The sequence below is a fragment of the Loxodonta africana genome, chromosome 7 (assembly GCF_030014295.1).
Source record: "Loxodonta africana isolate mLoxAfr1 chromosome 7, mLoxAfr1.hap2, whole genome shotgun sequence".
Lineage (NCBI taxonomy): Eukaryota > Metazoa > Chordata > Mammalia > Proboscidea > Elephantidae > Loxodonta > Loxodonta africana.
The window spans coordinates 21836563-21851626 of NC_087348.1; the positions used below are offsets into that span (position 1 = coordinate 21836563).

At 35.8% G+C, this 15064-nt stretch overlaps 1 protein-coding gene across 1 annotated transcript; it reads right to left on the reverse strand.

The window, feature by feature from the left end:
- On the reverse strand, positions 1–9869 carry LOC100674498 (olfactory receptor 8K3-like). The gene has a single exon (XM_064288058.1). The coding sequence runs from the start codon at positions 6240–6242 to the stop codon at positions 5292–5294; it is 951 nt and encodes a 316-aa protein (XP_064144128.1). The 5' UTR covers positions 6243–9869; the 3' UTR covers positions 1–5291.
- Between the last annotated feature and the right edge of the window lie 5195 nt (positions 9870–15064).

Genomic DNA, 15064 nt, shown 5'->3' on the forward strand with positions numbered 1-15064 from the left:
CTACCAATAAATGAGAGAAAAAGACACCTTGATTTAAAGCATAACATATTTTGCTGCTTTTTAATTTTGCAAGGTATCTTATTTTCTTAAACCTATAGTTGTGCAGAGTTTAATCTTATTTCTGATCTGTATTAGGTGTGTATTTACTCATTCAAAGAGTAATTTAATGACATTTCAAAGACTCCATCCAGCTTTTGGAGGATGGCGGAGGGGCAGTCCTCTTACTGATTAAACATGATGAGAGGGAGGCATGATGTAGTAAAACAGACACCTTAATATTTTACTTTGGCCATGCCTCCAACTAAAAATTTGTATATTGCACATGACTTTGATCCCTTAGTGATATTGGTAAATTCAGGAAATATATGAAATAAGCAAATGTTAGGATCATAGAAAATATTACTTTTTTTTAAGTTACAAGAAACCCAAAAACACTATGGGAATCTATTATGAATTCAGGTGACAAATTCTGAAACATATCTGTTTACCTACCAATGACAATATCATATTTGACATTTAGTTGAGGGCCCAAATGATAGAAAAACCCACTGCCATCAAGTTGACTCTGACAAATAGTGAGCCCATAGGGTTTCCAAGGCTGTAAAGCTCTACAGAAGCAGACTGCCACATCTTCCTCTCATGGATCCTCTAGTGGTTTCGACCCTCCATCCTTTCGGTTAGCAGTCCATCCCTTAAACCACTATGCCAAAAAGATCATAAAAAACGTAAGGATTTCAATGGGACGTTTCCTAACAGCATTAACTGCATTTGTTTTACTATCTAAAGAATATCAACTAACCATAAAGGTAATGGAGTTAAGTCTAATTTTCCTCAAAGACTATAAAGGTGGCTGCAATATCGAACTACCTCAGAAATTGTGATTATCAAAGAAGTTCGTTAATTCCTGTGATTAAGTCCTCTAGTGTGGGTATTAGGTTAAATGGCAGTTGGGGTCATAAAAAAACACTGGAACTCTGAGGGGTGGTCACAGGAAAATGTGTCACCTACTCACCACTAATGAAGAATCTGTGTGTGCTTCCCTTGCCTCCCTAACATAACCCAAAAGGAGAATTTATGGGCTTCTTTCTTCCTTTGAGACTCTCCCTGAGGAGAAGGAGTGCAATTTGTTAATTATGCCTGAAGCATTTGAAAGTTTCAAACAAAGCCAATGGGATATCTGCTAATTATGCAAAATACCTTTACTTTAGGTAACTTTTCACAACTTCTCTGGGTTAAGCCTACTCTGCTGCCATCTAGCAATCTAAAATCAAAATATTGTACCTGTGAGGACACAACATAGAGACATGTATAAATTCTACCCACTGCATAATTGTAAAAATTTCACAAGGAAAAATTATAGATCTGTATGTGTAGCTGTTTTTTCCATTTTCATGGTGTGTTGAGGGGGTCCCTGGGTGGCGCAAACCATTAAGCACTGGGCTGTTAACTGATAGGCTGGTGGTTCAAACCTATCCAGAGACACTTCAGAAGTAAGGCCTGGTGATCTGCTCCTGAAAGGCGACAGCCACTGAAAACCCTGTGAAATGAGTCTCTTCTTCGAAACGCATGACATCTTCCTGAGTCGGAACTGACTTGATGAGAATTGGTTTGTTTTTGTTTTTAGTATGGTGGTATTAATTTATTATTGAAATATAACACACATGTAAAGATGCACTCACTATAAATATATTTTTAAAAACTTAATACATCTTTTTAACCAGAATCCACATTTAATAACAGCAACATAAAAAATTAGCAAGATCCCAGAAATATAACCACCATGCTGACATGTTGTTGTTGTTAGGTGCCATCAAGTCAGTTCTGACTCATAGTGACCCTATGTACGACAGAAGGTAAATTTGAGTAATAGTCATTTTAATTGGTTGTCCTTGTAGGCAACGGATATTATCCTATCACTGACAGCATTGTACTTAAGGATTCATCTTGAAATGTTCTTTTTGACAATGAATGGGACGACATGCCTCTTCAATGTTTCATTCCTGGTATAAAAGACTATTATGATTGTTTGATTCAAAATGGCCAGTACCAGTTCATTTTAGCTCTCTAATGCCTCAGATATTAATGTTCATGTGTTCCATTTCATTTTGATGACTTCCAAGTTTCCTAGATTTATACTTTGTACATTTCACACTCTGATGATTAATGAATATTTGTAGCTACTTCTACTCATTTTGAGTCATGCCACATCAGCAAATGAAGGGCCCCCAAAACTTGACTCCATCCACATCATTAAGGTCGACTCAACTTTGAAGAGGCAGCTCCTCCCCGATCATGTTTCCTGTGCCTTCCAAGCTGACGGGCTCATCTTCTGGCACTGTACCAGTCAATGTTCCACTGCTATTCATAACATAAAACCCTATGTGGCTAATTTTCTCAGAAGTACACTGCAAGGTCCTTCTTCCTAGTCTGTCTTAGTCTGAAAACCCACTGAAACTAGTTCGCCGTGGATGACGTTGCTGGTGTTTGATATACCAGTGGCAAACCTTCCCGTATCACAGCAACATGCAAGCCACCACAATACAACAAACTGACAGACATGTGGTGGAACAGCATTGATAAGTTTTGCCAATTTTTATTGCTGTTGTGGTTATGGACCATCAAGTCAGTTCTGACTCATAGCGGCCTTATGTACAACAGAAGGAAACACTGCCTGGTCCTGCTTCATCCTCACAATCATTATGCGTGAGCTCGTTGTTGCAGCCACTGTGTCATTCCAACTCCTTGAGGGTCTTCCTCTTTTTTCCTGACCCTCTTCTTTACCAAGTATCATGTCCTTCTCCAGGGACTGATCCCTCCTGATAGCATGTTCAAAGTATGTGAGAAGCCCTCTTTCCTTCGCTGCTTTGAGGAACATTCTGGTTGTACTTCTTCCAAGGCAGATGTGTTCATTCTTTTGCCAGCCCATGATACATCCAATATTCTTCACCAACACCACAATTCAAAGGCATCAATTCTTCTTCGGTATTCCTTATTCATCATCCAAACTTCACATGCATATGAGGCAATTGAAAAACTGAGGCTTGGGTAAGGTTCACCTTAGTCTTCAAGGTGACATCTTTGCTTTCCAACATTTTAAAGAGATCTTTTGAAACAAATTTGCCCAATTCAATGCATCTTTTGATTTCTTGGCTGCTACTTCCATGGGCATTGGTTGTGGATCCAAGTAAAATGAAATTCTTGAAAACTTCAATCTTTTTCCACATATCATGATGTTGCTTAAAGGTCTAGCTGTTAGGATTTTTCTTTTCTTTATGTTGACGTGTAATCCATACTGAAAGTTGTAGTCTTTTATCTTCATCAGTAAGTGCTTCAAGTCCTCTTCACTTACAACAAGCCAGGCTGTGTCATCTGTGTAGCCTATGTTGTTAATGAGTCTTCCTCCAATCTTGAGGCCCCATTCTTCTTCATATAGTCCATCTTCTCAGATTATTTGCTCAACATGCAGATTGAATAAGTATGGCAAAAAAATACTACCCTGATACACATCTTTCTTGACTTTAAACCATGCAATATCATCCCCTTGTTCTGTACAAATGACTGCCTCTTGGTGTATTCACAGGTTTCTCATGAGCACAATTAAGTGTTCTAGAATTCCTATTCTTTACAATATTATCCATAATTTGTTATGATCCACACAATAGAATGCTTTCGCAGAGTTAATGAAACACAGGTGAACATCATTTTGGTATTCTCTGCTTTCAGCCAGGATATATCTCACATCAGCAACGATATACCTGGTTCCATGTCCTCTTCTGTATCCAGCTTCAATTTCAGGCAGTTCCCTGTTGATAACTGCTACAGTCATTTTTGAATGATCTTCAGAAAAATTTTACTTGTGTGTGATATTTACGATATTGCTTGATAATTTCTCTATTTGGTTGGATCACCTTTCTTGGGAATAGGCATAAATATGGATCTCTTCCAGTCAATTGACCAGGTAGTTGTCTTCTAAATTTCTTGACATACACGAATGAGCAATTCTAACACTACATCTCTTTGTTGAGACATTTCAATTGGTGTCTTGTCAGTCCTGGAACCTTGTTTTTCACCAGTCCCTTCAGTGAAGCTTGGACTTCTTCCTTCATTACCATCAGTCCCTGATCAAATGCTACCTCCTGAAGTGGTTGAACATCTACCAATTATTTTTGATACAGTGAGTGTGTATTCTTTCCATCTTCTTTGGATGTTTCCTGTTGTTTAATATTTTCCCCAGAGAATTCTTCAATATTGCAAGTTGAGCCTTGAATTTTTTCTTCATTTCTTTCAGCTTGCGAAAGGCCAAGCATGTTCTTTCTTTTTGGGTTTCTAACTCCAGGTCTTTGCACATGTAGATATATATGTGTATATACATACATACACATATATTGGAATTTGTATTGTAATTGCATTAATTTTATGGGGTAATTTAAGAACACTTGACATCTTCATGACATTTATTTCTTTCCACCCATGGACATAGTATTTCTCTAACTTTATGTCACCTTTAAAAACAAAGTAACTTTTTGTAGTTTGTAGCCTTCATGTCTTCTAAATCTTTCATTAGATAATTCCTGTTGCATTTTTTTTATTTTTGTGCTATTGCAAATAGTAATTAAATTTGTTTCCACATGTTACAAGTACATAGCAAAACAATTTTTTTTTTCTAATATATTAATCTCATCTCCATCAACCTTGAAAAGTTATTTCTTTCTCTTCAGTTGATAAATTATTCTGGATTTTTTATACACACAGTCATGTCACTTGAAAACATTTACACTGCTATTTCTGATTTGTCAAACATACACATTTTATTTCAAAAGAAATCTCAAATATCACCCACTATAAAGGGAGACAGATTTGAAGTGTGAAGAAAGACATTTTTTAAATAGTTCTCATCGCTGTATATAAGCATGGTACAAACACTGTGGTTTAAATGATATGTAAGACACAAAGAAAACACATTTTTTATTTAATATTTAAATTAAAAAAAAAGATTGTTTACTAAGAGATGCATACAAAAGGCTTCTATTTAATGGTAACATACATATTTGGCAATGTGACAACAGTGATGTCAAATTCAGGCACATGTACTGAACTTGAGCCCAAACCAACATTGATACCAGAAGGATAATCAGTACTTCAACATCTATAAGGCATAAATTTTGATTGAAAACAGGGGAAATTTTTCTAGTTTCCCATGCCTTTTACACGTTTTATTTCTAAAAACCTAGAAGCTATAATAAACAACTGTCTATAACTTAATTTGTTGAATCTGCACTCTACATTCAACTTTAAATAGGAATTTTGGATAAATTTTTCAATATCCTATGCAAAGCACCTTTTACCTCTTTGTTCCTCAAACTATATATTAAGGGATTCAGCATAGGTATTACCACAGTGTAAAATACAGAGGCCATCTTATCGGTATCAAAGGAATGGCTGGATTTGGGTTGAACATACATAAAGAATAGAGTCCCGTATAACACAAATACTACTATCAGGTGAGAACCACACGTAGAGAAGGCCTTGTACCTCCCCTCTGCAGAGTTCATCCTAAGGATAGCTGCAAGGATCAACATGTAGGACACAAGAACTATCAGAAGGGATGAAACCAAATTAAATGCTGAACCGATCAGTAATATCAGTTCAACATCAAGTGTGCTTGAGCACAGCAATGTTAATAATGGAAGACTGTCACAGTAGAAATGACTAATGACATTATAGCCACAGAAGGAAGAAATAAAAATCTTTATTGTGGTCAGAAGAGAGAGAAAGGCACTGTAGAGATAGGAAACTATCACCAGGCCCCAGCATACTCTTTGAGACATGATGACTTTGTAGAGCAGAGGGTTACAGATGGCCACATAGCGGTCATAGGCCATTGCAGACAGAATGAAAAGTTCACTAATGATGAACATTATGAAGAAGGCTAGCTGTATAGCACACCAAATATAAGGGATTGTATTTTGATTCTGTATAAAATTTACCAACATTTTGGGCCCCACAGCAGTTGAATATCCAAGATCAGTAAAAGCCAGATGTCTGAGAAAAAAGTACATGGGTGTTTTTAGCCTGGAGTCCATCTTGGTGAGGATGATCATGCCCAAGTTGCCCACCACTGAGATCACATAGATGATGAGGAACAACCCAAAGAATGGAGCCTGGAGCTCAGGGCGGTCTGTGATCCCCATTAGTATGAATTCCTTTATCATTGTTAGGTTTTGCTTATCCATCCATGCCATTAAGGAAGTTTACTGTGGGAAGAACCATCAGAATAGTTATTAAGTTTCAGAAGTTATCACAAGGTAAAACTTCAGTATACAAAGCCATTATGTGTGAGATAAATTGATTTTTTCAGATGAAGTAATTCAAACAAAACCCATCTTTGTCATTGATCCTAGAAATAAATTTAGAAACTGTTATAGCATAAAGAAAACTGTTGCTGTAGATTTGGTTCCAACTCATAGTGGCCCTACCAGATAGAGTAGAACTATCACATAGGGTTTGCAAGGAGTGTTGACATGTTAAAATAATTTTATTTTTGTGTTATATACTGGTTATCATTGCAAGGTATACAGTTCTGTTAGCAATAGAACATAAGATATGTTTGGACTAGATTGGAAAAGCTAATAATCTATTAATTTTTAAAATTTTAAAATACATATAATTAGTAAAAACATCAAAGTTTAGAAGGAAGTATAATAAAAATGTATAGGCCTCTGCTGTTTGTTCCTGCATCTTTAGCCCCAATATCCAGAGAAAACCATTACTAATTCATTTAGCAGAATTTGATTTTCTTTTCCTTGTGATCAACAATATTTCTAAATGATATTCTTATCCACTAACTATTTGATTTTTAAAAAGTATATCCTTGGAGGTGGGGCCAACATGATGCTATAGACAGATGCACCACATCATTCCTTAACATCAAAAACACAAAAAAAACTAAGTAAAACAGGGACAAACATCAATCCAGAGCCCTGTGCATCAAATGAAGAGTCAAAGAAATCAACAAAGCACCAGATGTAATAAGAAACTGCGAGATAATAGCAAGGAGAGATATAAAATGGAGATCTGCTTTCAGCTAATGCAGCACAGATTCTCTATCTTGGACAACTTTTCAAGATCAGTGGACAGGGAGTGCAGGAGAACAACTTCATGGAGCTCCCAGCAAAAGGCAGAGTACCATAACTGCAACACAGCTGAGCAACTAGCCATGCCCATTGGACAACATGGTAAGAAATATTGTGCCCACAGATAAGCAAACAACAAAGAAGGACAGCCTATATCCTAGATATAACTAATTAAAACAAAAAGCAGAACAAAACAAACAAATCTACAATTAATAAAGAAAGAAAATACTGAAAGCCCTGAAGACAACAGAAAATATCAAAACACATTAAAAAAAAAAATGGACAGAATTGTTCCAGTAGGTGTCCAAAATAAAACACCAGATGACCTTTCAGCAGAAGAAAAGGCACTGGAACTACTTCATAGGGACTTCAAATCTCTCATATTCAGAGCTATCTGAGAGTTGAAGGCAAAAGCAGAGAAAAATGAGTAAAAAAAAATAGACAAAATCATGGAAAAGACAGGCAAAACAATGGAAGAATTCAGAAAAACAATACAGGACCAAAATGCCAAAATAAATTCACAACTAGAAATTATACAAAAACAGCAATTAGAAATTTAGAAGATAAAAAACAAGATTTCAGAAATGGACAGTGTCATAGACGGTCTGAGGGATAGGTTTGAAACAATGGAAGATATGATCAGTGAAACTGAAGACAAATATTTGGATACCACTGTGTTTGAAGAAAATCAGAAAAAAGAACAAAGAAAAATGAAGAAACTGCCAAGAATGATGTGAGATTCAGTAAAAAGCAAAAATTTATGACTGATCGGAGTTCCACAACAGGTGAAGAAAACAGAAAACCCAGAGAGGATCATTGAAGAATTGCTGACAGAAACTTCCCTAATATCATGAAAGATGAAAAGCTGACCATTCAGGAAGCTAAACAAACCCCACATAGGATAGAGCCAAAAAGAAAATCACCAAGGCATATCATAATCATACTCACTAAAACTAAAGACAAAGAAAGAATCCTGAGAGCACCTCGAGATAACTGAAAAGTCACAGTATGGAGACAATATGATTAAGCTCTGATTACTCAGCAGAAACCATGTAAGGAAGAAGGAAGCTGGATGTTATACATAAATCCTTGAAAGAAAAAAAATGCCAAGAAGAATAATACATTCTGCCAAACTCTCGTTCAGATATGATGGTGAAATTAGGACATTTCCAGATAAACAGGAATTAAGGGAATATGTAAAAAGCAAATCAAATTACAAGAATTATTAAAGGGAATCTGTCAGTTTGAGGACAACCAACGTCAGAAGACAGCATGAATTTAGGACTCAAGACCTAGATTCCAACCTAGGAAATGAACACTTGAGGATTAAACAAACCTAAAAGATTTATAACAGGAACAAGAGACAATGACAAAAACTTCAGAACAGTGAAAGAGGGAATAAATGGTGTAGGTATAGAACTTTTTATGGAGAAGAAGGCAAGGCAATACCAAGGTATTAAAGACTGGTTGAAACTTAGGAAGATAAGGGTAAGTTTCAAGGCAACCACAAAGAAAACTAACAAACCTATTCACCAAAAAAAAGAGGAAAAACATAAAGCTTCAGTAAACACAAAATCTACAAAAACAAAAGAAATAATAAAACACACACACACACACACACACACACACACAAAGGAATTCAGCACAGGAGAGAAAGAGGAACAAAGCAAACATCAGCACCACCAAAAAAAAGCTACAAAATGACAGCAATAAATTCACATCTATCAATACTTATAATGAACATAGATGGCCTAAATGGACCCATAAAGAGACAGAAAGTGAAAGCCTGGTTTAAAAAATAAAAAGAACAATATGCTGTCTAAAAGAGACCTATCTTAGAAACAAAGACATAAATTTATTAAAAATCAAAGGACTGAAAAAACATATTAAGAAAAGAGTTACCCCCCGCCCCCAGAAAAATTAAAAATAAAATAAAAAAATGGAATGACAAAACTCATCTCAGATAAAACAGACTTTAAAACAAATCTACCATAAAAGAAAGAATGGCAGTATATAATGATTAAAGGAACAATCCATCATGAAGACATAACCGTAACAAATATCTATGCACCCAACGACAGGGCTCCAAAATACATAAAACAAACTCTAACAGAGCTGAAAAGAGAAATTGACAGTTCTACAATAATAGTAATACATTTCAACACACCACTCTCAGTAAAGGACAAAGCATCTAGGAAAAATCTCAACAAAGACAGGAGATCTAAAGGACACAATCAGCCAACTTGATCATGTAGACATATAGAGAACACTCCATCCAACAGCTGCAAAATACACATTCCTTTCAAACACACATGGAACGTTCTTCAGAATAGGCCACATCTTAGGGCACAAAGTAACACTTAACAAATTCCAAAAAATTGAGATTATTATAAAGTATCTTCTCTGATCACAATGCCATTAAAGTAGAAATTAAAAACAGTAAGAGGAAGGAAAAAAAAATCAATTACATGGAAACTAAATAACATCCTGAATAACAACCTGCTTAAAAACCACTGGGTTATAAAAGAAAGCAAAGATGGGAACTAAAATTTATAGAATCAAATGAGAATGAAAACACATCATACCAAAACTTGAGGGACACAGCAAAGGCAGTGCTCAGAGGTCAATGTACAGGAATAGATGCAAACATCAATAAAAGAAGAAAGGGACAAAATCAAAATATTTGCTATACAACTTGAAAAAATATAAAGAGAACAGCAAAAAAAAAAAAAAGAAAGAAAAGAAAAGAAACAGATCCCACAGCCACCAGAACAGAAATAATAAAATTCATAGCAGAAATAAATGAAATAAAAGAATAGAAAGAATCAGCAAAACCAAATTTGGTTCTTTGAAAGGGTCAAAAAAAAAATCCACAAACCACGGACCAAATTGGAAAAAAGGGAAAAACAGGAGAGGACTCAAATAACCCAAATAAGACATGAAATGGGGACATTACAACAGACCCAACTGAAATAAAAAGGATTATAACAGTGTATTATGAAAAACTATACTCTAACAAATTTGAAAAGCTAGAGTAAATGGACAAATTTCTAGAAACACAATACCTACCCAAACTAATGCAAAATGATGTGGAAAATATGAACAGACCCATAACAAGAGACTGAAAGGTAAGAAACAAAACAACAACAACAAAAAAAGTCTCAACCGAAAAGTCCTGGCCCAGATGGCTGCATTGGAGAATTCTACCAAACATTCAGAGATGAGCTTACACCAGTACTACTATTTCAGAACATAGAAAAGGAAGGGATGCTTCCAAATTCATTTTATGAAACCAGGATAACCCTGACGCCAAAACCAAAGCAAAGACACCACAAAAGAAGCAAATTACAAACTGACATCTCACATTAATATAGATGCAAAAACTCTCAACAAAATTCTAGCCAAGAGGATTCAACATCATATCAAAAAAATAATACACCATGACCAAGTGGAATTTCCCACAGCCTGGAAAAATATTTTTTTGATTATTACAAATACGATGAAGGTCTAATCTCTGCAAGCTACAGGAAAATCCAACACCTCTACAACACAAAGACAAATCATCTAATTAAAAAATGGGCAAAGGAATTGAATAGACACTTCACTCAAGAAGACATTCCAGCAGCTAGCAGACACATGAGGAAATGCTCAAGATCACTAGACATTAGAGAAATGCAAATTGAAACCACGATGAAATACCATCTTGCCCTGACATTACTGGCAAGAACCAAAAAAACAGAAAATAACAAATATTAGGGAAGCTGAGGAGCAATTGTAACTCTTATGCACTGCTATTGGGAATGCAAAATGGTACAACCATTTTGAAAAATGATATGATGCTTCCTTACAAAGATAGGTGTACCACATGATCCAGCAATCCCACTCCTAAGAATATATCTAGAGAAATAAGAGCAGTCATATGAATAGACACATGCACACCCATGTTCATTGCAACATTTTTCACAATAGCAAAAAGATGGAAACAGCCTAGATGTCCATCAACACATGAATGAATAAAGCACAGTACATACACACAATGGAGTACTATGCAATGATAAGAAACAATGATGAATCCACAAAGCATCTCACAACATGCAGGAATCTGGAGGGCATTATGCTGAGTGAAATAAGTCAATTACAAAAGGACAAATATTGTATGAGACCACTACTATAAAAACTCATGAAAAGCTTTACACACAAAAAGAAACAATCCTTGATGGTTAAAAGTGGTGCGGATGGAAAAACACTAAATAGAAAATAGCTAAGTGGTAACTTCGGTGAAGGGTAAGACAGTACACAATACTGGGGAAGCCAGCACAACTTGTATAAGGCAAGGTCACGGAAGTTCCACAGGCACATTCAAACTCCCTGAGGGATCCAATTACTGGGCTGAGGGCTGTGGGGACCGTGGTCTCGGGGAACATCTAGCTCAATTGTCATGACACAGTTTATAATGAAAATGTTCTACATTCTACTTTGGTGAGTAGCATCTGGGGATCTTAAAATCTTATGAGTGGCCGTCTAAGGTCCTATGCTGGTCCACCCCATTGGGAGCAAGGGAGAAGGAAGAAAACTAAAGACACAAGGTGAAGGTTAGTCCAAAGGACTAATGAACCACAACTGCCACAACCTCCACCAGAGCCAGTCCAGTCCAGCTAGGTGGTGCCCAGCTACCACCACTGACTGCTCTGACAGGGATCACAATAAAGGGTCCCAGACAGAGCTGGAGAAAAACATAGAACAAAATTCTAACTCACACAAAAAAGAACAGACTTACTGGACTGGCAGATATTGGAGAAACACCTTAGGGTATGGCCTCTGGACACCATCTTAGCTCAGTGATGAAGTCACTCCTGAAGTTCACCCTTTAGCAGATGATGAGACAGACTCATAAAACAAAAGGAGACTAAAGGGGCACGCTAGCTCAGAGGCAAGGAGTATAAGGCAGAAGAAGACAGGAAAGCTGGTGATAGGGAACACAAGGCCTAGAAGAGAGAGTGTTGACATACCTTGGGTTTGGTAACCAATGTCACAAAACAATATGTGTGCTCACCCTTTAGTGAGAAGCTAACTTGTTCTGTAAAAAAAAAAAAAGAGTATTCTTACTCCTCTAAGCTTCTATACGTTTTAACCTTTTTTTACGTATATATATAACGATAGATAAGTTTGCTAGCTTGCGGGAGTCTCCAGCATGCCTACTCTAATGCACTTAAACCACTTTTTTCATTTTTCCTTTCCTCTAGAGCAGCGTATCCCACACTTCAGGAAATGAGTACCACCTTTCTGGTTTTCAGTATGTTGAATATCATGTCAGTGCTGCATGAGTAATGTATTCAGTCTGAAAAAGAAAGATGAACAGATATTCTCACATTTGCTTTGATCTAAATATTAACATCTCTAGTTAGAATTCTCTAACACAAATACAACTTCATAAAATGTATTTGATAACACAACAGCTAAAATTATCTAGTAAATTGCTATAAATATACCACAAAGTGAAAACAAGGTTCTAAAGCTGGCAGTGCTATCTGAAATGCTTCAGGGATTGGGACACAGTACTGTATGTAGTATCCTGGTATGAAGTAAAGAAAGCAGCAAGGAAGCAGGGGAACTGAATATTGCCTGCCTCATTGAAAATGCCCAAGGTTTACTCATTTAAAGGTACGTGGACGAGATGAATCCTTTATTTTTACCAGAGAATACTGAAAGGAGTAGAGTAATAGTTTCTTATAATTTAATTTTGGATACTAGGTTCATATCTTTATCTCCTCTTCTATTAACTATACATCAAATAGTTTCAATTAATAAATTTAGTTTGAGAATTGTGTTTCCTCGACCTTTATTTTCCCAACTTCTATTTCACATTGTTTTAAAGACAGGTACTTCTGTGTTTTTAAGGAAGAGATCTATCCAAATTTGGTAGAAACTATGCAGATTAGAAAAAACAAATACTACTCTGAAACTCATGTTAAAAGGTCATTATAACACTGAATAAAATTAAATATATAATTAAAAATATTTAAAGGTCCACAATTTCAATTATGTAGGTGCAAAAATCTTATACAATATTACAGACTTTACAGTGTGGAAGAAAGTAACTCCCTCTGACCAAACTGAAGAGCCCTGGTGGTACAGTGGTTACAGTACTTGAACACTAATGAAAGATTGGTGGAACTCACCAGCTGCTCTGTGGGAGAAAGACATGGCCGTCTGCTCCTGTGTAGATTTACCGCCCGGGAAACCTTACGGGGCAGTTTGACTCTGTCCTATAGGGTCACTATGAGTTGGAATTGACTCAATGGCAAGGAGTCTGGGTTTTGGCATATGACCAAACTGAATGATCCCAGGTTGATCTGGATAATTTAATTCTGGAAAATTCATAAATATAATTGACCGTATTAACTAATTAAAATAAAAACAAAATATTATTAGCATTTAAATAGACAAATAACACTGCATAATAACCAACATTCCTTTAGAATGGACAAAGACTTCACAAATTTGGAATAGAAGGAAAATTTCACAACTTGGTGGAATGATTTCGAAAAATGCCCAAATAATCCAACTCTAAAAATGAGATAAATTAAAACTTTACCAAGAGAAATTATAGAAATCTTAAATAAACTGATGGAAATTCTCGTTCCTAAATTACACAACTCTATGTCATAATCATGTCAATTCTGCCCAAATTGACCTATTTTTCCAATGTCAATACAATCAAACTCTTACCAGGGGATTTTGTGCAATTTGACACTGCCTCTGAAATGTGTGGAAACCCTGGTGGCATAGTGGTTAAACGCTCCGGCTCCTAACCAAAAAGGTCATCAGGTTGTATTCACCAGGTGCTCCTTGGAAACTATGGGGCAGTTCTATTCTGTCCTATAGGGCCGCTACAGGTCGAAATAGACTTGACCGCAACGGGCCTGGGCTTGGGCTCTAAAATGTGTATAGAAAATGCAAATGGTAAAGGAAAAGCAAGACACACTTAAAGATAACCTGTTTTATCAGATATCAAGACTTACAGAACTACAGTTATTGATACAATGTGGCAATGACAAAAGAAAAAGCAAGTGTATCAATGTAACAGAATAGAGAACCCAGAAAGAAACCAATATACTTCTGGAGCTGTGCTGCATACCAGAAGTGCCCTGTTAAGACAGGGAGATGAAACGAGTCTATTCAATAAATGGAGCTGGATAATATAATTATTTCTAAAGAAAGGTTAAAATGGATTTTTTTCCACAGATAAATAAACCACTTTTAGTTTTTCAAAGCACTTATTGTTAAAATACTCAAAGTCTAAAAAGCATAGATGTCAATATCTTTTAGATCTTGAGATAAACATTTTTAAAACAGACTCCCAAAAATTAACAATAAAAAAATTAATAGAGCTAACCATATTTAACTCAAGCACGCCTGTTTATTTAAAAAAAAAAAAAAAAATGCAACCACTTTAGTAACTAGGCCTCTGGATTTCCCTAAACAAAAAAATTCCAGAAAATCAGAATAAAAATTCTAGGTTAATTGGCAGAATACCCCTACCTTATAAAATCCAATCTATTTAAAGATCTACATAAAAGTAACAAAACATGTAGGTAAAGTTAAAAAAAACAAAAAAATTTACCTAGCAGCAAATCAGGAAGGAAAATGGTAAAGCCTAATGCTCTAAACTACAAAAAGTTATATCTAAAAATAGAAATAATCCACAAAATTTGTACAGTTCGGCAAGCCTCTTCATCTCAAGACCCATTCTATTAAAATTTTACAAATTTCTGGAGCTCTGAAACCTTCCATGTGGTAAAAGAAACAATCTAGGGTTGATTTTATATAGTATGAATTAACTATCGCTTTTCATCCTCTTTTATAGGGATAACCATATTTTCCAGCTCCCTTCACTGTCCTGTTGTAACATGGAGCTCTGTCATACACAC